Here is a 27,489-nt window from a genome sequence, read left to right as displayed (position 1 = left end):
CCCCTCAGCCAGCTGGTCCTGGGGCTCTGTTCACAAACACAAACACACCCTACAGAGAGTGAATCTGGAGAAGAGTCCCCTCAGCCAGCTGGTCCTGGGGCTCTGTTCACAAACACACCCTACAGAGAGATGAACCTGGAGAAGAGTCCCCCTAAGCAGCTGGTCCTGGGGCTCTGTTCACAAACACACCCTACAGAGAGATGAACCTGGAGAAGAGTCCCCCTCAGCCAGCTGGTCCTGGGGCTCTGTTCACAAACACACCCTACAGAGAGGTGAATCTGGAGAAGAGTCCCCCTCAGCCAGCTGGTCCTGGGGCTCTGTTCACAAACACACCCTACAGAGAGGTGAACCTGGAGAAGAGTCCCCCTCAGCCAGCTGGTCCTGGGGCTCTGTTCACAAACACACCCTACAGAGAGATGAACCTGGAGAAGAGTCCCCTCAGCCAGCTGGTCCTGGGGCTCTGTTCACAAACACACCCTACAGAGAGTGAACCTGGAGAAGAGTCCCCTCAGCAAGCTGGTCCTGGGGCTCTGTTCACAAACACACCCTACAGAGAGATGAACCTGGAGAAGAGTCCCCTCAGCCAGCTGGTCCTGGGGCTCTGTTCACAAACACACCCTACAGAGAGATGAATCTGGAGAAGAGTCCCCTCAGCCAGCTGGTCCTGGGGCTCTGTTCACAAACACACCCTACAGAGAGATGAACCTGGAGAAGAGTCCCCTCAGCCAGCTGGTCCTGGGGCTCTGTTCACAAACACACCCTACAGAGAGATGAACCTGGAGAAGAGTCCCCCTCAGCCAGCTGGTCCTGGGGCTCTGTTCACAAACACACCCTACAGAGAGATGAACCTGGAGAAGAGTCCCCCTCAGCCAGCTGGTCCTGGGGCTCTGTTCACAAACACACCCTACAGAGAGGTGAACCTGGAGAAGAGTCCCCCTCAGCCAGCTGGTCCTGGGGCTCTGTTCACAAACACACCCTACAGAGAGATGAACCTGGAGAAGAGTCCCCCTCAGCCAGCTGGTCCTGGGGCTCTGTTCACAAACACACCCTACAGAGAGATGAATCTGGAGAAGAGTCCCCCTCAGCCAGCTGGTCCTGGGGCTCTGTTCACAAACACACCCTACAGAGAGATGAACCTGGAGAAGAGTCCCCCTCAGCCAGCTGGTCCTGGGGCTCTGTTCACAAACACACCCTACAGAGAGATGAACCTGGAGAAGAGTCCCCCTCAGCCAGCTGGTCCTGGGGCTCTGTTCACAAACACACCCTACAGAGAGGTGAATCTGGAGAAGAGTCCCCCTCAGCCAGCTGGTCCTGGGGCTCTGTTCACAAACACAAACACACCCTACAGAGAGGTGAATCTGGAGAAGAGTCCCCCTCAGCCAGCTGGTCCTGGGGCTCTGTTCACAAACACACCCTACAGAGAGGTGAATCTGGAGAAGAGTCCCCCTCAGCCAGCTGGTCCTGGGGCTCTGTTCACAAACACACCCTACAGAGAGATGAACCTGGAGAAGAGTCCCCCTCAGCCAGCTGGTCCTGGGGCTCTGTTCACAAACACACCCTACAGAGAGGTGAATCTGGAGAAGAGTCCCCCTCAGCCAGCTGGTCCTGGGGCTCTGTTCACAAACACACCCTACAGAGAGGTGAATCTGGAGAAGAGTCCCCCTCAGCCAGCTGGTCCTGGGGCTCTGTTCACAAACACAAACACACCCTACAGAGAGATGAACCTGGAGAAGAGTCCCCCTCAGCCAGCTGGTCCTGGGGCTCTGTTCACAAACACACCCTACAGAGAGATGAATCTGGAGAAGAGTCCCCTCAGCCAGCTGGTCCTGGGGCTCTGTTCACAAACACACCCTACAGAGAGATGAACCTGGAGAAGAGTCCCCTCAGCCAGCTGGTCCTGGGGCTCTGTTCACAAACACACCCTACAGAGAGTGAATCTGGAGAAGAGTCCCCTCAGCCAGCTGGTCCTGGGGCTCTGTTCACAAACACACCCCCTACAGAGAGGTGAATCTGGAGAAGAGTCCCCCTCAGCCAGCTGGTCCTGGGGCTCTGTTCACAAACACAAACACACCCTACAGAGAGATGAACCTGGAGAAGAGTCCCCCTCAGCCAGCTGGTCCTGGGGCTCTGTTCACAAACACACCCTACAGAGAGGTGAATCTGGAGAAGAGTCCCCCTCAGCCAGCTGGTCCTGGGGCTCTGTTCACAAACACACCCTACAGAGAGGTGAATCTGGAGAAGAGTCCCCCTCAGCCAGCTGGTCCTGGGGCTCTGTTCACAAACACACCCTACAGAGAGGTGAACCTGGAGAAGAGTCCCCCTCAGCCAGCTGGTCCTGGGGCTCTGTTCACAAACACAAACACACCCTACAGAGAGATGAATCTGGAGAAGAGTCCCCCTCAGCCAGCTGGTCCTGGGGCTCTGTTCACAAACACAAACACACCCTACAGAGAGATGAATCTGGAGAAGAGTCCCCCTCAGCCAGCTGGTCCTGGGGCTCTGTTCACAAACACAAACACACCCTACAGAGAGGTGAATCTGGAGAAGAGTCCCCCTCAGCCAGCTGGTCCTGGGGCTCTGTTCACAAACACAAACACACCCTACAGAGAGGTGAATCTGGAGAAGAGTCCCCCTCAGCCAGCTGGTCCTGGGGCTCTGTTCACAAACACAAACACACCCTACAGAGAGGTGAATCTGGAGAAGAGTCCCCCTCAGCCAGCTGGTCCTGGGGCTCTGTTCACAAACACACCCTACAGAGAGGTGAATCTGGAGAAGAGTCCCCCTCAGCCAGCTGGTCCTGGGGCTCTGTTCACAAACACACCCTACAGAGAGGTGAATCTGGAGAAGAGTCCCCCTCAGCCAGCTGGTCCTGGGGCTCTGTTCACAAACACACCCTACAGAGAGGTGAATCTGGAGAAGAGTCCCCCTCAGCCAGCTGGTCCTGGGGCTCTGTTCACAAACACACCCTACAGAGAGGTGAATCTGGAGAAGAGTCCCCCTCAGCCAGCTGGTCCTGGGGCTCTGTTCACAAACACAAACACACCCTACAGAGAGGTGAATCTGGAGAAGAGTCCCCCTCAGCCAGCTGGTCCTGGGGCTCTGTTCACAAACACAAACACACCCTACAGAGAGGTGAATCTGGAAAGAGTCCCCTCAGCCAGCTGGTCCTGGGGCTCTGTTCACAAACACAAACACACCCTACAGAGAGGTGAATCTGGAGAAAGAGTCCCCCTCAGCCAGCTGGTCCTGGGGCTCTGTTCACAAAACAAACACCCTACAGAGAGGTGAATCTGGAGAAGAGTCCCCCTCAGCCAGCTGGTCCTGGGGCTCTGTTCACACACCCTACAGAGAGGTGACACAAACAGACCCTACAGAGGTGAATCTGGAGAAGAGTCCCCCTCAGCCAGCTGGTCCTGGGGCTCTGTTCACAAACACAAACAGACCCTACAGAGAGGTGAATCTGGAGAAGAGTCCCCCTCAGCCAGCTGGTCCTGGGGCTCTGTTCACAAACACAAACACACCCTACAGAGAGGTGAACCTGGAGAAGAGTCCCCCTCAGCCAGCTGGTCCTGGGGCTCTGTTCACAAACACAAACACACCCTACAGAGAGGTGAATCTGGAGAAGAGTCCCCCTCAGCCAGCTGGTCCTGGGGCTCTGTTCACAAACACAAACACACCCTACAGAGAGGTGAATCTGGAGAAGAGTCCCCCTCAGCCAGCTGGTCCTGGGGCTCTGTTCACAAACACAAACACACCCTACAGAGAGGTGAACCTGGAGAAGAGTCCCCTAAGCAAGCTGGTCCTGGGGCTCTGTTCACAAACACACCCTACAGAGAGGTGAATCTGGAGAAGAGTCCCCCTCAGCCAGCTGGTCCTGGGGCTCTGTTCACAAACACAAACACACCCTACAGAGAGGTGAATCTGGAGAAGAGTCCCCTCAGCCAGCTGGTCCTGGGGCTCTGTTCACAAACACAAACACACCCTACAGAGAGTGAATCTGGAGAAGAGTCCCCTCAGCCAGCTGGTCCTGGGGCTCTGTTCACAAACACAAACACACCCTACAGAGAGGTGAATCTGGAGAAGAGTCCCCCTCAGCCAGCTGGTCCTGGGGCTCTGTTCACAAACACAAACACACCCTACAGAGAGGTGAATCTGGAGAAGAGTCCCCCTCAGCCAGCTGGTCCTGGGGCTCTGTTCACAAACACAAACAGACCCCACAGAACCCCAGGACAGCAAAACAATTAGAACCAAATCACGAGAAAACAAAAAGAGAACGTCCGGACACAATTTTTGAACAGAGAAAACTGGAATGCTATTTGGCTCTAAACAGACAGTACATATTGGCCGAATTATTGACCACTGTGACTGACCCAAAATTAAGAAAAGCTTTGACTATGTACAAACTCAGTGACCATAGCCCTTGCTATTGAGAGAGGTCGCTATAGGCAGAACTTGCTCTCGAGGGAAGACTGGCTATATGCTCACTGCCCACAAAATGAGGTGGAAACCGTGCTGCACTTCCTAACTGCCTGCCAAATGTATGACCATATTAGAGAGACACGTTTCTCTCAGATTACACAGACACACAAATAATTAGGAAATAAATCAAATTTTGACAAACTTCCATACCAATTAGGTGAAATACCACAGTGTGTCATCACAGCAGAAAGATGTGTGACCTGTTGCCAGTAGAAAAGGGCAACCAGTGAAGAACAAACAACATTGTAAATACAACCCATTTGTTTATTTATTTTCCCTTTCATTCTTCAACTATTTGCTTATTGTTACAACACTGTACATAAACCAAATATATAACATTTGAAATGTCTCTATTCTTTAGAAACTTTTGTGTGTAATGTTTACTGTTAATTTCTGATTGGTTATTTTACTTTTGTTTATTGTCTATTTCAGTTGCATTGGCAATGTAAACATACACAGTTTATTAGGTACACCACCCCCGTTCACAAAAATGGTTCGCTCCTATAGACAGTGAGTCACGTGACCGTGGCTTGCTATATAAAGCATAGAGACGGGCATCAAGGCATTCAGTTACTGTTCAATTAAATGTTAGAACGGGCAAAACGAGTGACCTAAGCAACTTTGACCATGGTATGATGGTCGGTGCCAGGCTCGCCAGTTCCAGTATCTCCGAAACGGCCGGTCTCCCGGGATTTCCACGCACCATAATATTTAGGGTTTACCGAGAATGGTGAAGAAGAAAAGAAAGAGCATTCAGCGGCAGTCCTGTGGGCGAAAACAGCTCATTGATGAGAGGTGTCGAAGGGGAATAGCAAGCTAACAGGCGGGCCACAAACAGTCAAATAACGGCGCAGTACAACAATGGTGTGCAGAATGGTCGGTCTTAGTCACGGATGGACAATTGCAGCAGACGACCACACCGGGTTCCACTCCAATCAGTTAAAAACAACAAGAAGTGACACCAGTGGGCAGGCGATTCCCAACACTGGACAATTGAGGAGTAGAAAAACATTGCCTAGTCTGATGAATCCCATTTCCTGTTGTGTCGTGCTGATGGCAGAGTCAGGATTTGGTGTAAGCAGCGTGAGTCCATGGCCCCATCCTGCCTGGTGGCGGTGGTGGAATGTAGTGGGGAATGTTTTCCTGGAACACGTTAGGTCCCTTGATACCAATTGAGCAACATTTCCATTCCAGAAGAACCGGTACTAGACGGTGTGGCTGAGTATATATGTTTCCCAAGCCAATAAAGCACTTTGGATATAATTTAATTGAGAGAGGGTGACAGAGAGAAAGATAAATAGAGGTTGGTTTAGCAGCCAGGTTGCTCTAAATCAACTTTGAAATTCAATTTCCAGCCAGGTCCCCAGGAGGTCGGGAGATGCCACCACTAGGGACAATGGTGAGCGCTATTACATTCAAGTAGGCTGGGTTTTGCTAGAGTTGTTGTGGACGGATGAGTGTATGCAGTGGTGTAAAGTACTTCAGTAAAAACAATGTAAAGTACTTAAGTGGTTTTTTGAGGGGGTAGTTGTATTGTACTTTACTATTTATATTTTTTTTGCCAACTTCACTCCACTAATGAAAATAATGTACTTTTTACTCCATACATTTTCTTTGACACCCATTTTGAGAGAAAAAATGGTCCGATTCACACACTTATCAAGAGAGCATCCTTGCTCATCCCTACTGCCTCTGATCTGGTGGACTCGCTAAACACGAATGCTTAGTTTGTAAATTATGTCTGAGTGTTAGATTGTGCCCCTGGCGATCCGTCAATATATATATATATATTTTTAAATGTCTGGTTAAAATAAGACATTTGAAATGGCTAATACATTAACTTTTTTGGGGGGGGCACTTTCATTTACTTTTAATAGTTTTGTATATTTCAAACCAAATACTTTTAGACTTTTACTCAAGTAATATTTTACTGGGTGACTCACTTTTACTTGAGTCATTTTCTATTAAGGTATCTTTACTTGTACTCAAGTATGACAATTGAGTACTTTTTCCACCACTGAGCGTAAGCCACGGACTCCGGGTCCATGGGAAGTGGTGTAAAGTAACAAAGTACAAATACTGAAGTATTTTTGGGGGGTATCTGTACTTTACTATTTATATTTCTGTTGACTTTGACTTCATTACATGAAAAAAAAGGTATACATTTCCTCCCATACATTTCCCCTGACACCTTCATTACTCGCAACAAAATCAAATCAATCTGAAGCTGGAAGAAAACAACAAATCATGTTGGAAAAAAGAATCAAGCAACATTGGCGAGTTCACACACTCATGGGTGAACTTGTTTTGCAAGGCAGTAGGTCGACGACATGCAGAGTTGATCCAATCTTCATCAGTTTGGGCAAATCCAAGGGTCCTAAAGTGTAAACCTCCCAACCCCACCAGGAGCCTATCACTTGCAAAACATTCATCCACTCAGCAGCACTTTGCCCAAGTGTGTCCGAAATTGCACAAGCATGTCTGACATCGCTCTACCACCACCTCCTGACGAGGACGAACACCCTTGGCCATATCTAAAATAAATGTTTTTCTTTTCTCGGGAATGAAGGATTCATCCTACCGGATTAAATGTCTGTTATGTTTACCGAAAGTTCAGGAAATACTAGTGTTCGAGAACTCGCCGTCTAACATAAAAAAACACATTGAGGTAACGTTAAGCCTACTGTTAGCTTGCTAGCTAGCTAGAATAACATTATCATTCTAATTAGCATGCTAGCTAACATTAGCTAACCCACATTTGCTAATGCAGGAAGCAGTATTAGTTGATGCTAGCTAATCCTATACCTAAATAGTTCACGAGCTAGTAGTTACCTACTTTAGCTGGCTAAAATGTACCCAGATTCAGAAGCTTTGTTAGATAACGCAATCTAACTAAACTGACATGGGCTAACTAGCTTGTCGACAAGCTAGCTAAATAGTAGTTTCTGAATCTGGACACATTTTAATCAGCTAACTTTAGTCTAGCCAAATACCTTTTCTCTAAACACCTGGTTATCTATTCCTTGTGTTAGTTGATAAAGTTGTTCTTACCTAGCTAATTACTGTAGACTTAAGTTATTGACGTAACCTACTAGCTAGATCAATTAACATCGTTTTTTCCTCCTTGTGTTAGTTGATAAAGTTGTTCATACCTAGCTAATTACTGTAGACTTAAGTTATTGACGTAACCTACTAGCTAGATCAATTAACATAGTTTTTTCCTCATTGTGTTAGTTGATAAAGTTGTTCTTACCTAGCTAATTACTGTAGACTTAAGTTATTGACGTAACCTACTAGCTAGATCAATTAACATCGTTTTTTCCTCCTTGTGTTAGTTGATAAAGTTGTTCATACCTAGCTAATTACTGTAGACTTAAGTTATTGACGTAACCTACTAGCTAGATCAATTAACATAGTTTTTTCCTCATTGTAATATTAAATGTTGGTCACAAACTCTCACTTAACTAATGTTGTTTAGAATTTTAAAATTAGGATCCTATACCTTAAGTATTTGGTGATGGTAGTTATCTAGCTAAGTAACTGTCTTTCTCTTTTCCGTTTTTTATTATTTCAGAAAAATAATGTACACCTTCTTAAGAAATATTGAGCACTTACAGCAAACACTCTGAAGAGAAAAGGTGCCTCTGAGACTCCCTCCACCATCAAGCAGAGCACATTACTGAAGACAGTGTCCCAAAAATCCATTGACAAAGCTGTGGTCAAGTACCATGCCTTGCGAAAGTATTCGGCCCCCTTGAACTTTGCAACCTTTTGCCACATTTCAGGCTTCAAACATAAAGATATAAAACTGTATTTTTTTGTGAAGAATCAACAACAAGTGGAACACAATCATGAAGTGGAACGACATTTATTGGATATTTCAAACTTTTTAACAAATCAAAAACGGAAAAATTGGCTGTGCAAAATTATTCAGCCCCCTTAAGTTAATACTTTGTTGCGCCACCTTTTGCTGCGATTACAGCTGTAAGTCGCTTGTGGTATGTCTCTATCAGTTTTGCACATCGAGAGACTGACATTTTTTCCCATTCCTCCTTGCAAAACAGCTCGAGCTCAGTGAGGTTGGATGGAGTGCATTTGTGAACAGCAGTTTTCAGTTCTTTCCACAGATTCTCGATTGGATTCAGGTCTGGACTTTGACTTGGCCATTCTAACACCTGGATATGTTTATTTTTGAACCATTCCATTGTAGATTTTGCTTTATGTTTTGGATCATTGTCTTGTTGGAAGACAAATCTCCGGCCCAGTCTCAGGTCTTTTGCAGACTCCATCAGGTTTTCTTCCAGAATGGTCCTGTATTTGGCTCCATCCATCTTCCCTGTCTCTGCTGAAGAAAAGCAGGCCCAAACCATGATGCTGCCACCACCATGTTTGACAGTGGGGATGGTGTGTTCAGAGTGATGAGCTGTGTTGCTTTTACGCCAAACATAACGTTTTGCATTGTTGCCAAAAAGTTCAATTTTGGTTTCATCTGACCAGATCACCTTCTTCCACATGTTTGGTGTGTCTCCCAGGTGGCTTGTGGCAGACTTTAAACGACACTTTTTATGGATATCTTTAAGAAATGGCTTTCTTCTTGCCACTCTTCCATAAAGGCCAGATTTGTGCAATATACGACTGATTGTTGTCCTATGGACAGAGTCTCCCACCTCAGCTGTAGATCTCTGCATCCAGAGTGATCATGGGCCTCTTGGCTGCATCTCTGATCAGTCTTCTCCTTGTATGAGCTGAAAGTTTAGAGGGACGGCCAGGTCTTGGTAGATTTGCAGTGGTCTGATACTCCTTCCATTTCAATATTATCGCTTGCACAGTGCTCCTTGGGATGTTTAACCTCTTAAGTCGACCCTCTACTTTTTTGAACATTCTGTTAAAAATCGCGCAACATTTCAGCGCCCTGCTACTCATGCCAGGAATATAGTATATGCATTTGCTTAGTCTGTGTGGATAGAAAACACTCAGACGTTTATAAAACTGGTTAAATCACTGCTGTGGCTTTACCAGAACGGCATTTACATCGAAAAGCACAGGAAAAACTGATCACTGAAAATGGGAAAATATATCCATGCGCTACTTGAACCCATTGATAAAGGTGAACCACAATTAATTGACTGAGGTTGCAGTACCTACAGCTTCCACACGGTGTCTAGAGTCTTGTCATTTCCCTTCAAGTTTTTTCTTGGTCAAACACATGCAGGGCACCGTATCTCCTATGGTCTAGGACCGGATATTTTCGTTGAGTTTCTAGCCGGACATTTTTCCAGACGGACAGCTAATGATCTTTACATCGCCTCCTGATGAATTTTATCGCTTATTAACGTTTACTAATACCTAAAGTTGCATTACAAACGTATTTCGAAGTGTTTTGTGAAAGTTTATCGTCGACTTTTTGAATTTTAAAAAATGACGTTACATTTGAAACTATGTTTTTTTCGTTTATCACACAGTCTACATATAACGATATCTAGGCTTTATATGGACCGATTTAATCGAAATAAAGACCCAAATAGTGTTTATGGGACATCTAGGAGTGCCAACAAAGAAGATGGTGAAAGGTAATGAATGTTTTCTATTTTATTGTGCGGTTTGTGTAACGCCGAAATGCTAATTATTTTGTTTACGTCCCCTGTGGGTCTTTTTGGGTGTTACATGCTATCAGATAATAGCTTCTCATGCTTTCGCCGAAAAGCATTTTAAAAATCTGACTTGTTGCCTGGATTCACAACGAGTGTAGCTTTAATTCGATACCCTGCATGTGTATTTTAATGAACTTTTGAGTTTTAACTAATACTATTAGCATTTAGCGTAGCGCATTTGCATTTCCAGAGCTCTAGTTGGGACGCAAGCGTCCCGAGTAGAAGCAACAGGTTAAAGCTTGGGAAATCTTTTTGTATACAAATCCGGCTTTAAACTTCTTCACAACAGTATCTCGGACCTGCCTGGTGTGTTCCTTGTTCTTCATGATGCTCTCTGCGCTTTTAACGGACCTCTGAGACTATCACAGTGCAGGTGCATTTATACGGAGACTTGATTACACACAGGTGGATTGTATTTATCATCATTAGTCATTTAGGTCAACATTGGATCATTCAGAGATCCTCACTGAACTTCTGGAGAGAGTTTGCTACACTGAAAGTAAAGGGGCTGAATAATTTTGCACGCCCAATTTTTCAGTTTTTGATTTGTTAAAAAAGTTTGAAATATCCAATAAATGTCGTTCCACTTCATGATTGTGTCCTACTTGTTGTTGATTCTTCACAAAAAAATACAGTTTTATATCTTTATGTTTGAAGCCTGAAATGTGGCAAAAGATCGCAAAGTTCAAGGGGGCCGAATACTTTCGCAAGGCACTGTATGTGGTCCAAGGGCTCCAACAATTCACTATTGAACATGAACCAGAGAGTTTGTCCAGGATCTGCCGCCTAACTCTTATCAAGGTTCCACTGTGCTCCAGGATTAATGAAGCCTCCAATGAAATGAAGAAGGCGGTGACTGAGACCATGAGAGGAGTTGACTACATCGCCACCACCACCGACTGCTGGTCTGGCAAGAAGACGGAGCTTCATTGGTGTTACAGCCCAATGGATAGACCCTGATAGTCTCAACAGATGCTCTGCAACCCTGGCCTGTAAACGGTTGAGAGGATCGCACACCTTTAACTTCTTATGGCTGGGGGGCAGTATTGAGTAGCTTGGATGAATAAGTTGCCCAAAGTAAACGGCCCGCTCCTCAGTCTCAGTTGCCAATATATGCATATCATTATTAGTATTGGATAGAAAACTCTAAAGTTTCTAAAACTGTTTGAATGATGTGTGTGAGTATAACAGAAGTCATATGGCAGGCAAAATCCTGAGGAGAAATCAAAACAGGAAGTGGGAAATCTGAGCTTGGTATGTATTCACCACAGTTCCCATTGAAATCCCCTTGAGATGTTAATGATGTTGCACTTCCTAGGGATTCCACTAGATGTCAACCGTCTATAGACATTTGAATGAGACTTCTACTGTGTTGTGGGACTGAATGAGAGCAGAATGTATCAGGTGACTGGCAGTCAGCCATTTTCTGATCACGCGCATTCCCCATGGTATCCACTTGCGTTCCATTGCTCATCAAGACACAAAGGAATACTCCGGTTGGAACTTTATTGAAGCTATATGTTAAAAACATCCTAAAGATTGATTCTGTGCTTAGTTTGAAATGTTTCTTCGACCTGTAATATAACTTTTTGAAGTTTTTGTCCGACGTAACGCTTACCAGAATGAGCATTTAGATATGTATACCAAACGCGCTAACAAAAGGAGGTATTTGGCCATAAATAACGGACATTATCGAACAAAACAAACATAAATTGTGGACCTAGGATTCCTGGAGTGCTTTCTGATGAAGATCATCAAAGTAAGGGAGTATTTATCATGTAATTTCTTGTTTATGTTGACGCCAACATGGCGGCTATTGTGACTATTTTTCTGAGCGCCGTCTCAGATTATTGCATGGTTTGCTTATTCCGTAACAGCGGTTGCATTAAGGAGAGGTATATCTATAATTCCATGTATATAACTTGTATAATCATCTACATTTATGATGAGTATTTATGTTGAATGATGTGGCTATGCAAAATCACTGGATGTTTTTGGAACTAGTGAATGTAACGCGCCAATGTAAACTCATATTTGGATAAATATGAACTTTATCAAACAAAACATACATGTATTGTGTAACATGAAGTCCTATGAGTGTCATCTGATGAAGATCATCAAAGGTTGGTGATTAGTTTTATCTCTATTTGTGCTTTTTGTGACTGCTATCTTTGGCTGGAAAAAATGGCTGTGTTTATGGTCGTTTGGTGGTGACCTAACAATCGTTTGTGGTGCTTTTGCTGTAAAGCATATTTGAAATCAGATTACCTTTAAAATGGTATGAGATACATGTATGTTTGAGATTTTTGATGTTTTGAATTTTGCGCCCTGCACTTTCACTGGCTTTTGTAATATCATCCCGTTAACAGGATGTCAGCCCAAAGAGGATTTATTAATGTCTTGACAGGCACTCTAAATGACATCCATTCTGATTTTGAACTGTGAGAACAACAACAGACAAAGGTTCCAACTTCTTGAAAGCTCTCCAAGTTTTTTGGAGAAGATGAAAACAACGAGACAGTGGAAGCAGCGGGTGGTGCAGCAGATCAGCCAAGACAGGAAGATGGTTAAGAGGAACAATAGGAGAGTGAAGGAGTGGAGTTTGTTGATGTGGCAACGATCCTGAATGAAGATGATGGATTTGAGTACAAGCTGATGCGCCCGAATGCTACAAGGTGGAACTCCTGAGGATCGTCAAAGACAAAGGAGAGGCGGTCGTCAGAGTTCTCTACACAGACTTCGAGGTTCCAATGTTAGTAAGAATGATGTATTATTTGGTCATAATTGAAGGTCTTGAATGTTGTCTAAATCGGTTGCAGTGTTTCCTGACCCTTTGCTTGGGGACTTATAACTGTTTCACATGTTGTAGCCATACACTATCATTGATCCATTTAGTCAACTACTCATCCAGCCATTGATTACTGTAGTTGAATCAGGTGAAATGGTTAGTGGTCCCCTTTATACGGGGTTAGGAAACACAGTGTTATTATTATTCTATTTTTTTTTCACAGGTTCAATCCAGCTGAACTCGCCTTCCTCACAGAGTATGCTGCCACCATGAGCCCAGTCGCAAAGGCCCTCGACATCCTGCAGGCTGAAACCAATGTCCAGATGGGGTGGCTACTTCCAACTATCAACCTGCTGATCACAAAACTTGACCGAGTCCCTGAGGTACTGTACGCCTCTGGTGGATGTGCTACAACTGGGACTGAAGAAGCGCTTCAGCCACATGTTTCACGAACCTGAGCTTTATCGCAGCTGCATTCCTTCTCCAAAAAAAAGCAGAAAAAAAAAGAATGTGGACAAAGGATGACGCCACCGTCAGAATGGGTAAGACAACATCTGTAAGCTGTCTCACACCCTTACCTGCCTCAGCTGCCTGTGAAAGGCTGTTCAGCTTTGCAGGACTTGTTTTCAGCCCCAGGAGAGCAAGGCTGGATTCCAGAAACTTTGAAAACCAGCCTTTACTGAAGATGAACCGTAAATTCGTCAAGTAATGACAGATTCACGCAAACAAGCCCAAGGACACGGATGCCTTATGCGTTTTTGTTAATTTATGTTTAAATTCACAAGTTCTAGGTGTCCTTGTTACAAAGACATGACCTGACACCCTGATTTCTAATGCAGTTCCAACAGTGGCGATGTCCTCATGTTCCTACTTTAAAAAAAAAAATTCTGTATAGGGTTCTATTATAGGATGTTGTTTCTAAAGCAAAGTGACAGTGATTGTCTTACGTTTACTGGCTATATTCCTTCATTAAGGCATACTTCTATTTTGTCTGTAAGAGATGTATTTTGAAGTGTTGCCTATTTGAGAATCCACATAAAAAAAAAAAATAATAATAATCTGAGCTCTTCTTGCATCCGTAAGACTGCGATGGAAAATTTACAAGATGATATTATAATACTGTGTATGCATCGAATAGCTATGATGAGTACTCTCTCATCTGTGTCTGTGGGACAGAGTTGGGCCTCTGGAGCTTGAGCTGACAATTGATTGATTTACCTTCAGACTGCATTCCATAGACAAGATGTGGTCGGTATAACCGAGATAGAGATAGCCTGGAGGAGTAGAACAAAACCCTTATTGTTCCTAATCATCCTAGCATCTGGGAATCTAAGCCCGGTTGGAGATTAAACAACACCAGGTGCAGATAACCACAAGATGAACCCGAGGTGAATTATGATGCCCCCCAATCTGCATGGGAGGGGTGGAACCAGCTATGACTAAGCATTGTTTGATCTACTATATAAGAACTCCGCATTGTCTGTAAGGTTAAGCTCTCGGAGACACACACTTCAGAGTCTGCGGTCGACCAGCTTATTATTAATTAATATTGCAATAATGAATCAATGTTAAATAAAGATTGATTGTTTGAATAATTGTCCAAATCTCTCTCAGTATACATGAATTTCCACGACAACTGTTACCTCTCAGAAAAGCTCAAACAAAATAAAAGGTCTGGCTGTTTTTCTTTTTGGATTTATGGCTCTTACGTTTAATTTACTTTTGATACTTAAGTACATTTACCTTAAGGCTATTGTTTTTGATACTTAAGTACATTTACCTTAAGGCTATTGTTTTTGATACTTAAGTACATTTACCTTAAGGCTATTGTTTTTGATACTTAAGTACATTTACCTTAAGGCTATTGTTTTTGATACTTAAGCACATTTACCTTAAGGCTATTGTTTTTGATACTTAAGTACATTTACCTTAAGGCTATTGTTTTTGATACTTAAGTACATTTACCTTAAGGCTATTGTTTTTGATACTTAAGTACATTTACCTTAAGGCTATTGTTTTTGATACTTAAGTACATTTACCTTAAGGCTATTGTTTTTGATACTTAAGTACATTTACTTTAAGGCTATTGTTTTTGATACTTAAGTACATTTACCTTAAGGCTATTGTTTTTGATACTTAAGTACATTTACCTTAAGGCTATTGTTTTTGATACTTAAGTACATTTACTTTAAGGCTATTGTTTTTGATACTTAAGTACATTTACTTTAAGGCTATTGTTTTTGATACTTAAGTACATTTACCTTAAGGCTATTGTTTTTGATACTTAAGTACATTTACTTTAAGGCTATTGTTTTTGATACTTAAGTACAATTAATATCAGGTACTTTAAGACTTTTACTCAAGTCGTATTCTAATGGGTGACTTTTACTTGAGTCATTTTCCAGAAAGGTATCTTTACTTTTAATCAAATCAGCCAGTGTGATGATGAATACGGGCCTCCAGGCCTAGGAGATGGCTCCGTTTCTTTTAACTACGAGGAGCCCATGTTGGATGAGACTGTTTTTGAGGGTTAAGACTGTATTTTTATGAAGATTGCAATAAAAATGCTGACAGGAAATGTTGCAATTGGATATAGGCATATAACAGTCATTGATGAATATCAAATGTACATACATGTATCAGTTTGGATTAATTTGGGATACTATTTATGTTTCCATATAGTATCTTAGGTATCAGAGTGTATTATTTAGTCATTAACCTCTTAAGTCGACCCTCTACTTTTTTGAACATTCTGTTAAAAATCGCGCAACATTTCAGCGCCCTGCTACTCATGCCAGGAATATAGTATATGCATTTGCTTAGTCTGTGTGGATAGAAAACACTCAGACGTTTAAAAAACTGGTTAAATCACTGCTGTGGCTTTACCAGAACGGCATTTACATCGAAAAGCACAGGAAAAACTGATCACTGAAAATGGGAAAATATATCCATGCGCTACTTGAACCCATTGATAAACGTGAACCACAATTAATTGACTGAGGTTGCAGTACCTACAGCTTCCACACGGTGTCTAGAGTCTTGTCATTTCCCTTCGAGTTTTTTCTTGGTCAAACACATACAGGACACCGTATCTTCTCCGGTCTAGGACCGGATATTTTCGTTGAGTTTCTAGCCGGACATTTTTCCAGACGGACAGCTAATGATCTTTACATCGCCTCCTGATGAATTTTATCGCTTATTAACGTTTACTAATACCTAAAGTTGCATTACAAACGTATTTCGAAGCGTTTTGTGAAAGTTTATCGTCGACTTTTTGAATTTTAAAAAATGACGTTACGTTTTGAAACGATGTTTTTTTCGTTTATCACACAGTCTACATATAACGATATCTAGGCTTTATATGGACCGATTTAATCGAAATAAAGACCCAAATAGTGTTTATGGGACATCTAGGAGTGCCAACAAAGAAGATGGTGAAAGGTAATGAATGTTTTCTATTTTATTGTGCGGTTTGTGTAACGCAGAAATGCTAATTATTTTGTTTACGTCCCCTGTGGCTCTTTTGGGGTGTTGCATGCTATCAGATAATAGCTTCTCATGCTTTCGCTTTTGTTGCCTGGATTCACAACGAGTGTAGCTTTAATTCGATACCCTGCATGTGTATTTTAATGAACTTTTGAGTTTTAACTAATACTATTAGCATTTAGCGTAGCGCATTTGCATTTCCAGAGCTCTAGTTGGGACGCAAGCGTCCCGAGTAGAAGCAACAGGTTAAGGGTATATTGATAAGAGAATATGTTTTACTTGTGTTTTAATAAATGATTAGAATATTACACTCTGAAACCATAACTCTGAAACCATATGATTGTATGAAATTGATTAAATCAAATCAAACGTATTTGTCACATACACATGGTTAGCAGATGTTAATGCGAGTGTAGCAAAATGCTTGTGCTTCTAGTTCCGACAATGCAGTAATAACCAACGAGTAATCGAACCTAACAATTCCACAACTACTTACTACCTTATACACACAAGTGTAAAGGGATAAAGAATATGTACATAAAGATATATGAATGAGTGATGGTACAGAACGGCATAGGTACGATGCAGTAGATGGTATCGAGTACAGCATATACATATGAGATGAGTAATGTAGGGTATGTAAACAAAGTGGCATAGTTTAAAGTGGCTAGTGATACATGTATTACATAAAGATGCAGTAGATGATTATAGAGTACAGTATATACATTATTGTCACCAAGATGGCATAGCAGTCAGACGTCTTTTGTCCTCGTCTTGTCGTGTCCCGTATATATATATATATTTGCAACTTTCTTCGCATACCTTTTTATATATATATTTTTTATTTTCCATAAACTCAACTTCAAAACACTCTCCTGCAACCCGCCTCACCAATTTATTTAAAAAAAGGAATGTATTATTTACCTCAAATCTGTAATCCTCAATAGAAGCTAACCAGAAGCTATCCAGAAGCCAACCAGAAGCTAGCCAGAATCTAGCCAGAAGCTAATCAGAAGCTAGCCAGAAGCTAGTTAGCTTCTTTACTGGCTAATCGTTAGTATTCAGCTAACCACGGTTTGTGTTCATCAGCTATCCTTTAGCTCGAAAATCTATCGCCAGTTTTGTACGGCGCGGCTCGGACCGGAACATACCGGGCCTATTTTTCTCTCCATGTCCCCGGATTTCAACCGCAAGCTCTGGACATTTATACCTGGATATCGCAGCTAGCTAGCTGCTATCCGTGTGACTATCGGCTTATGTCGATCCAGGAGCAAACATCAATTATTCCGGAGCTAGCCAGCTGAAGAGTTCCATCAGCCACTCCTGGGCTACAATCACCTATCCACCTATTACTGCCAACGCGGAGCCCCACCTAGGCCTTCACAACTGGACTACCGACATTATCTGCCCGAGGGAGTTATCCGGCTGGCTCCTCCGTCGCGATGTTACCTGAACGCCCATCTGCGGTCCGCTAATCGTTAGCTGTCTTATCGGCTGCTATCTGAATAGATCTATATCTATTTTTTTGCGAATTGGATTGATCCCCTCTACCACATGGAACCCCACTAATCCTACCGACGGAAACGCACGAGGTGGCTAAAAACAGACCTCCATCCTATGCTAGCTTGCTACCGATGGCCCGGCTAGCTGTCTGAATCACCGTGACCCCAACCAACCTCACTACTCACTGGACCCTTTTGATCACTCGACTAAGTATGCCTCTCCTTAATGTCAATATGCCTTGTCCATTGCTGTTCTGGTTAGTGTTTATTGGCTTATTTCACTGTAGAGCCTCTAGTCCTGCTCACTGTACCTTATCCAACCTATTAGTTCCACCACCCACACATGCGATGACATCTCCTGGTTTCAATGATGCTTCTAGAGACAATATCTCTCTCCTCATCACTCAATGCCTAGGTTTACCTCCACTGTATTCACATCCTACCATACATTTGTCTGTACATTATACCTTGAAGCTATTTCATTGCCCCCAGAAACCTCCTTTTACTCTCTGTTCCAGACGTTCTAGATGACCAATTCCATTGCTTTTAGCCGTACCCTTATCCTACTCCTCCTCTTTTCCTCTGGTGATGTAGAGGTGAATCCAGGCCCTGCAGTGCCTAGCTCCACTCCTATTCCCAAGGCGCTCTCTTTTGATGACTTCTGTAACCGTAATAGCATTTGTTTCATGCATGTTAACATTAGAAGCCTCCTCCTTAAGTTTGTTTTATTCACTGCTTTAGCACACTCTGCCAACCCGGATGTCCTAGCCGTGTCTGAATCCTGGCATAGGAAGACCACCAGAAACTCTGAAATCTCCATCCCTAACTACAAAAATTTCAGACAAGATAGAACGGCCAAAGGGGGCGGTGTTGCAATCTACTGCAGAGAGAGCCTGCAGAGTTCTGTCCTACTATCCAGGTGAACTTCTACTTTTAAAAATCCACCTCTCTAAAAATAAGTCCCTCACCATTGCCGCTTGCTATAGACCACCCTCTGCCCCTAGCTGTGCTCTGGACACCATATGTGAACTGATTGCCCCCCATCTATCTTCAGAGCTCGTGCTGCTAGGCGACCTAAACTGGAACATGCTTAACACCCCAGCCATCTTACAATCTAAGCTTGATGCCCTAAATCTCAAACAAATTATCAATGATCCTACCAGGTACCTCCCCAAAGCCGTAAACACGGGCACCCTCATAGATATCATCCTAACCAACTTGTCCTCTAAATACACCTCTGCTGTTTTCAACAAAGATCACTGCCTCATTGCCTGCATCCGTAATGGGTCAGCGGTCAAACGACCCCCACTCATCACTGTCAAACGCTCCCTGAAACACTTCAGCGAGCAGACCTTTCTAATCGACCTGGCCGGGGTATCCTGGAAGGATATTGATCTCATCCCGTCAGTAGAGGATGCCTGGTTATTTAAAAAAAATGCCTGCCTAATCATCTTAAATAAGCATGCCCCATTCAAGAAATTTAGAACCAGGAACAGATATAGCCCTTGGTTCTCCCCAGACCTGACTGTCCTTAACCAACACAAAAACATCCTATGGCGTTCTGCATTAGCATCGAACAGCCCCCGTGATATGCAGCTGTTCAGGGAAGCTAGAAACCATTATACACAGGCAGTTAGAAAAGCCAAGGCTAGCTTTTTCTAGCAGAAATTTGCTTCCTGTAACACTAACTCAAAAAAGTTCTGGGACACTGTAAAGTCCATGGAGAATAAGAACACCTCCTCCCAGCTGCCCACTGCACTGAAGATAGGAAACACTGTCACCACTGATAAATCCACTATAATTGAGAATTTCAATAAGCATTTTTCTACGGCTGGCTATGCTTTCCACCTGGCTAGAGAGCCATCTCTCATCTCTCATCTCATCTCTCTCCATCTCTCATCTCAATCTCTCTCTCCATCTCTCTCTATCTCTGCCTCTCATCTCTCATCTCTCTCCATCTCCCTCTCCTCTCTCATCTCATCTCTCTCCATCTCTCCCTCTCATCTCTCTCCATCTCTCATCTCTCTCCATCTCTCCCTCTCATCTCTCTCCATCTCTCATCTCTCTCCATCTCTCTCCATCTCTCATCTCAATCTCTCTCTTCATCTCTCATCTCAATCTCTCTCTCCATCTCATCTCTCTCCATCTCTCATCTCTCAATTAAATTAAATTCAATTCAAGGGCTTTATTGACATGGGAAACATGTGTTAACATTGCCAAAGCAAGTGAGGTAGATAATATATAAAGTGAATATATAAAGTGAAATAAACAATAAAAATGAACAGTAAACATTACACATACAGAGGTTTCAAAACAATAAAGACATTACAAATGTCATGTTATATATATACAGTGTTTTAACAATGTACAAATGGTTAAAGGACACAAGATAAAATAAATAAGCATAAATATGAGTTGTATTTACAATGGTGTTTGTTCTTCACTGGTGGCCCTTTTCTCGTCTCTCTCCATCTCTCATCTCTCTCCACCACTCATCTCTATCCATCTCTCTCTCTTCATCTCTCATCTCAATCTCTCTCCATCTCTCATCTCAATCTCTCTCAATTTCTCGCTCCATCTCTCATATCTCTCCATCTCTCACTCCACCGCTCATCTCTCTCTCCATCTCTCAATCCCTCATCTCAATCTCTCTTTCCATTTCTCCCCATCTCTCTCTCCATCCCTCTCCATCTGTCTCTCCATTTCTCATCTCAACCTCTCTCTCTCCATCTGCAGCCATGCTGCTGCTCCAGTTTCAACTGACCTGAGCCCTAGGACCATGCCCCAGGACTACCTGACATGATGACTCCTTGCTGTCCCCAGTCCACCTGGCCATGCTGCTGCTCCAGTTTCAACTGTTCTGCCTTACTATTATTCGACCATGCTGGTCATTTATGAACATTTGAACATCTTGGCCATGTTCTGTTATAATCTCCACCCGGCACAGCCAGAAGAGGACTGGCCACCCCACATAGCCTGGTTCCTCTCTAGGTTTCTTCCTAGGTTTTGGCCTTTCTAGGGAGTTTTTCCTAGCCACCGTGCTTCTACACCTGCATTGCTTGCTGTTTGGGGTTTTAGGCTGGGTTTCTGTACAGCACTTTGAGATATCAGCTGATGTACGAAGGGCTATATAAATACATTTGATTTGATTTGATCTCTCTCCATCTCTATCATCTCAATCTCTCTCTCCACCGCTCATGTCTCTCCATCACTCATCTCAATCTCTCTCCATCTCTCTCCATCTCTCTCTCCATCTCTCATCTCATCTCTCTCCATCTCTCCCTCTCCATCTCTCCCTTTCACTAGTGTATACAACCTTATGCTATACTAGGAAAATTGTGTTTAGGGCCAAATCCTGGCCTTTGGTACTTTTTCAGCAGCATAAGTGAGAGCAGGTCCTCTGGAGACATGGCCCAGTGAGACATGGCCCAGTGAGACATGGCCCAGTGAGACATGGGTGCCGGTCTGCGTAGATGGAAAGGGAAAAGCCTGAGCATTTTGGGTAAAACACTGAGGTACATACTATATGGGAATGCGCCATTAGAGGATGCAACAATGTACCTGTCACATTATGGCGTCTGTTAGAGCGCCATTGAGGCCATCTCCATTTCGAAGTAGTCCATTTTCTTCTTATACTATTTCTATGAGTTGGTAAACAAATTGGTAGGTTACATACTGTCAGCTGGAGTGTGTTGTCTGAACAGATATAAAGCCCAGGGTGGTGATTTACTAACATCTGCAGTGATGGAATGTTTGCTCATGAGTAGAATTCATTGGCTGATCCCTACTGATAAACTGTGATCCTTCCTTAACCTATAGGAAGTCCCACCCAGTTGACTACTTCAAAATGGTGAAAGTCCTCAATGGCACTACCCATGCTAAAACAAGCATTTGGGCAATAGAGTCTTCTATCTATCTCTATGATTAAAAAAAAAACGACTTCCTCTTCTCACTTTGTTGAGATACACTGCTCATTTTCCCCTTCCACATTAGTGCTCCCCTGTGTGTGTTCTTACTGATGGCCTGTTGCCAGCTGATTTATCTCTCTGATGTATTTGGCCAGTGTTTAATTTGACACTGCCAGGGAAGGTTCCTGTGTTTGTGTGTGTGTGTGTGTGTGTATGTGTGTGTATGTATGTGTGTCTGTGAGTGTGCATCTGTGAATAGGGTAGGAGGTAGTAAAGGTATGGGGAAGAGAGATATAGGGGGCAGCAGGATCTGGTATGGGGAAGAGAGTTATAGGAGGCAGCAGGATCTGGTATTGGGAAGAGAGATATAGGAGGCAGCAGGATCTGGTATGGGGAAGAGAGATATAGGGGGCAGCAGGATCTGGTATGGGGAAGAGAGATATAGGGGGCAGCAGGATCTGGTATGGGGAAGAGAAATATAGGGGGCAGCAGGATATGGTATGGGGAAGAGAGATATAGGGGGCAGCAGGATCTAGTATGGGGAAGAGAGACATAGAAGGCAGCAGGATCTGGTTTGGGGAAGAGAGATATAGGAGGCAGCAGGATCTGGTATGGGGAAGAGAGATATAGGAGGCAGCAGGATATGGTTTAGGGAAGAGAGATATAGGAGGCAGCAGGATATGGTTTAGGGAAGAGAGATATAGGAGGCAGCAGGATCTGGTATGGGGAAGAGAGATATAGGAGGCAGCAGGATCTGGTATGGGGAAGAGAGATATAGGAGGCAGCAGGATATGGTTTAGGGAAGAGAGATATAGGAGGCAGCAGGATCTGGTATGGGGAAGAGAGATATAGGAGGCAGCAGGATCTGGTATGGGGAAGAGAGATATAGGAGGCAGCAGGATATGGTTTAGGGAAGAGTGAATAAGTAGGCAGTAGGATACGGTATGGGGAAGAGAGATATAGGAGGCAGCAGGATATGGTATGGGGAAGAGAGATATAGGAGGCAGCAGGATCTGGTATGGGGAAGAGAGATATAGGAGGCAGCAGGATATGGTTTAGGGAAGAGTGAATAAGTAGGCAGTAGGATACGGTATGGGGCAGCAAGATATGGTATGGGGAAGCAGGAAAGACAAGATGGCCTGGAGCTGGCTAAGTGTAGTTTCATTTAGACCTTCCTGGCCTGCTGACACATTTACCTAGACTGAGATCTACACAGGGGAGAGGGATGGGGGAGAGAGAGGAGAAAAGAAGAGAGAGGGATGGAGAGAGATGGAGGAGAAGGAGAGAGCAAGAGAGAGGAGAAAGAGATGAAGGAGAGAGGCACAGAAAGATAGCAAGACGATTGAGATAAAGAGAGGAGAGAAAAGGATGGGTGATTCATCCTAGCTGATGTGTAACTCTATGTCGTTGTATCTGTCGAACTGCTTTGCTTTATCTTGGCCAGGTCGCAATTGTAAATGAGAACTTGTTCTCAACTTGCCTACCTGGTTAAATAAAGGTGAAATAAAATTAAAAATTAAATGATAGATGAGTTTTATTTTACTAGGCAAGTCAGTTAAGAACAAATTCTTATTTTCAATGACGGCCTAGGAACAGTGGGTTAACTGCCTGCTCAAGGGCAGAACGACAGATTTTGTACCTTGTCAGCTCGGGGATTTGAACTTGCAACCTTTCGGTTACTAGTCCAATGCTCTAACCACTAGGCTACCCTGCCGCCCCTGCCGTAATAGGTGTTTGTTGTGAAATAATAGCGAGGGAGTGAGAAAATATTAAAGAGAGGAAAAAGAGGCTACAGGGAGCTGCCATAGAGAAATATAGAGGACTCGTTCTCGTCTTCTGTGCCATTATAGTGTCTGTGACAGCATCGGCAGCACCATTGAGACAATCTCACGATTGGCTAATCCCTACTGATGATCTGGTTGGACATGACTCCAACAGGGTCACCAGGAGGGATCAGCCAAGGAAGTTGGAATTCCCACCCAGTTGACCACACTAAAATGGTGGAAGCCTTCTAAATACAACCTTTTGGCCCCTAGAGGCCTCTGTCATTCTCTATGGCGCTGCCCCTTTCTCTCTGACTGGCCACCAGTCCGCAAGAACACAGGGAGAAGAAGACATGAAGAGAAAGAAGGAGGAAGAAAAGAGAGAGAGAGGGAGAAAGAGGGAGAGAGAGAGAGAGAGAGACACAGTGAGAGAAAGAAAGATGGAGTGGGAGAGAAAAAGAGAGGGAGGAGAGAGAGAAAGTGGAAGAAAGGAGAGTGTGAAAGAGAGGAGAGAGACAGAGAGTGACAGTGAGAGAAAGAAAGACAGAGTGAGAGAGTGACAAAGAGAGGGAGGAGAGAGAGAGAAAGTGAAAGAGAGAAAGAGAAAGAGAGCAAGAGAGAGAGAGAGAGAGGAGAGAGGGAGAGAGAAAGAGAGGAGAGAGAGAAAGAGAGCGAGAGCGAGAGGCTGTAGGGAGCTGTCTTGTCTGACCTGCCATGGTGTCTCCAACTGAGATCAGCAGCTGCTATGCCCTGATGACTTTCACTCACAGTGAGTGTGTGTGCCTGTGTGTATGTCTGTGCTGCATGTCTGTGTGTCCTGTGTCATGACTCACGCTCCTGGGTGAGAATCAAAGATAGCTCCCCCCCTCTCCCACCAGAGAGGAAGAGGGGGAGTGGAGCCGGTTGTATGAATCTAACGACCGGTCGTAAACTTTCTCTCTCTTGCACTACAGTATGGAAAAGTCTAAAATCCTTTGTGTGTCGAGAGACTCATGCCAAAACTTCAAAAATCAAAGATTGTACATTGGAACATCAGTTTTCAAATCCAAACATCTGGAATGGTTGGTGGGGCTGCAAACAATAAATCCTGTGAAAAGTGTATTGTTTTGTGATATCATTAAGGACGGTATAACTAAATAACTGTAACTCTACCAATGTATACGTCCCAGTTATCAGATTTACATCTAAATGTTGTAAAACTTATATTATTAAATATAAAACTATTTGTGAGAAGATGAAATGCTATTTTCGCCTTCTGAATGAGAATTATTTTTCGTATAAACTTTTGCCAAGCCAGTAACCACGCCCACGTGAGCAAAGAGATTGTGGCAACGTGATGGACCCGCCCTCCAAGGCGAGCGCATAAAAGGACTGCTAAAGAGATTAACACCAGACCAGAAAACGTGGAGCTGTGGCTACACATTGAAATGATATACAACTACAAGACCAGTATACGGTAAGACTCAAACTCTTGAGTGAAGAGGATAAAGGCTACATCGGAACATTCAGTCTGCAGCTGTTTAAGTATTTTAGTAAATTAAACTCGAACTGTAACCACCGCGTGTGTACTTCTGATGTACCCAGTCTAACGAACACTCAGAGACAAAGAAGCCTACTACAACTGAGGACATTGTGACCTCTGGTGGAAAACCAGAGACTTACATCGAACTACTCACCATAGATGGCGAGTGGTTTCAACAGAGAGATGACGAATGCATACAAGCGTAAATACGTGTTGCATTTATTTTTCATGAGTATAGCTTCCACATGTATGTACCAGCCACTCTCTCTGTCTCTCCCGCTCTCTTTAGCTTACCCTTCCATTGTGTAATAAGCCGTCATATCGGGTTAGTCCACAAGGGACTTTTCATTGCATTATGTTAGTAATCAATTCAATGTATATGTGTATGTGTGTTTGTGTGTTTCTGAGTGAATATTTAGTTAATAAATAATTAGGTAAATGTGTGTATCGCTGAATCATTATTTAGAATAGGGTTTGTGCAGATATCCAAGGATTTTGCGACGTTCAGAATGAGACTGATATGAGGTAATAATGATTAATGTATGACTGGTATGATAACGAATAATTCTGATATATTCTTAAGTTAATTCGGGAAACAGTAACTCATGAAACATTATTTTCCCGTGGTGCCCCAAGTTACTAATGAGTTAATTGTTACATGATTAATTGAATCACGTAATAATTAAAACATAGTTAATTGATTTGATAAAATAGCTGTCATCACATTAATGTTAGTCATGACACCTGTGTATGTCTATAAACATTCCATATAACTCACAGCAGAGGACTTTGATGCAGGCGGCGTGCAAGTTGTTCTCTGCCCTGATCAGAGACCTCATCCCGATGACAAAGAGGTTCCCAAAACATGTGATGAAGGCCATGACCCACACAGAGACCCTGAGCACCACGTTGGCTAACAGGTCCTCGAAGGAAGAGATTCCGTCTGTGTTGGGCTTGCACGTTCTCACGTGGGGTGCATAGGAACAGTACTGGAATGTCTTGAAGTAGCTACGAATGGAACGACAACATATAGTATAGAATGTGTTATACAGGACATATAGTAAAGAATGTGATAAACAGGACATATAGTATAGAATGTGATATACAGGACATATAGTATAGAATGTGATGTACAGGACATATAGTATAGAATGTGATGTACAGGACATATAGTATAGAATGTGATGAACATATAGTATAGAATGTGATAAACAGGACATATAGTATAGAATGTGATGAACATATAGTATAGAATGTGATGAACATATAGTATAGAAAGTGATGAACAGGACATATAGTATAGAATGTGATGAACAGGACATATAGTATAGAATGTGATGAACAGGACATATAGTATAGAATGTGATGAACATGACATGTAGTATAGAATGTGATGAACAGGACATATAGTATAGAATGTGATAAACAGGACATATAGTATAGAATGTGATAAACATATAGTATAGAATGTGATGAACAGGACATATAGTATAGAATGTGATGAACAGGACATATAGTATAGAATGTGATAAACAGGACATATAGTATAGAATGTGATAAACAGGACATATAGTATAGAATGTGATAACAGGACATATAGTATAGAATGTGATGAACAGGACATACAGTATAGAATGTGATGTACAGGACATATAGCATAGAATGTGATGAACAGGACATATAGTATAGAATGTGATATACAGGACATATAGTATAGAATGTGATGAACAGGACATATAGTATAGAATGTGATGAACAGGACATATAGTATAGAATGTGATGAACAGGACATAGTAGTATGAGGACATGTAGTATAGTATAGAATGATGAACAGGACATATAGTATAGAATGTGATAAACAGGACAGGACATATAGTATAGAATGTGATGAACAGGACATATAGTATAGAATGTGATAAACAGGACATATAGTATAGAATGTGATAAACAGGACATATAGTATAGAATGTGATAAACAGGACATATAGTATAGAATGTGATAACAGGACATATAGTATAGAATGTGATGAACAGGACATATAGTATATAATGTGTTATACAGGACATATAGTATAGAATGTGATGTACATGACATGTAGTATAGAATGTGATGAACAGGACATATAGTATAGAATGTGATGAACATATAGTATAGAATGTGATGTACAGGACATATAGTATATAATGTGTTATACAGGACATATAGTATAGAATGTGATGAACATATAGTATAGAATGTGATGTACAGGACATATAGTATAGAATGCGATAAACAGGACATATAGTATAGAATGTGTTATACAGGACATATAGTATAGAATGTGTTATACAGGACATATAGTATAGAATGTGATAAACAGGACATATAGTATAGAATGTGATGAACATAT

The 27,489-nt window shown here is 42.9% G+C and overlaps 1 protein-coding gene across 1 annotated transcript in view; it reads right to left on the bottom strand.

Annotated features, from left to right (window-relative positions):
• LOC115117438 (relaxin receptor 2-like) overlaps positions 1-27,489 on the bottom strand; it is a 244,117-nt gene that overhangs the window by 45,923 nt on the left and 170,705 nt on the right. The window contains exon 15 of the mRNA XM_065004938.1: positions 25,878-26,107. Within this exon, the coding sequence (XP_064861010.1) occupies positions 25,878-26,107 (230 nt within the window). The remainder of the gene's footprint in view (positions 1-25,877; positions 26,108-27,489) is intronic.

Source organism: Oncorhynchus nerka, linkage group LG19 (genome assembly GCF_034236695.1).
Source record: "Oncorhynchus nerka isolate Pitt River linkage group LG19, Oner_Uvic_2.0, whole genome shotgun sequence".
In the NCBI taxonomy this organism is placed as follows: Eukaryota; Metazoa; Chordata; class Actinopteri; order Salmoniformes; family Salmonidae; genus Oncorhynchus; species Oncorhynchus nerka.
Note: the sequence above shows the minus strand (reverse complement) of the source record. Positions and strands in the feature narration are given on the sequence as shown.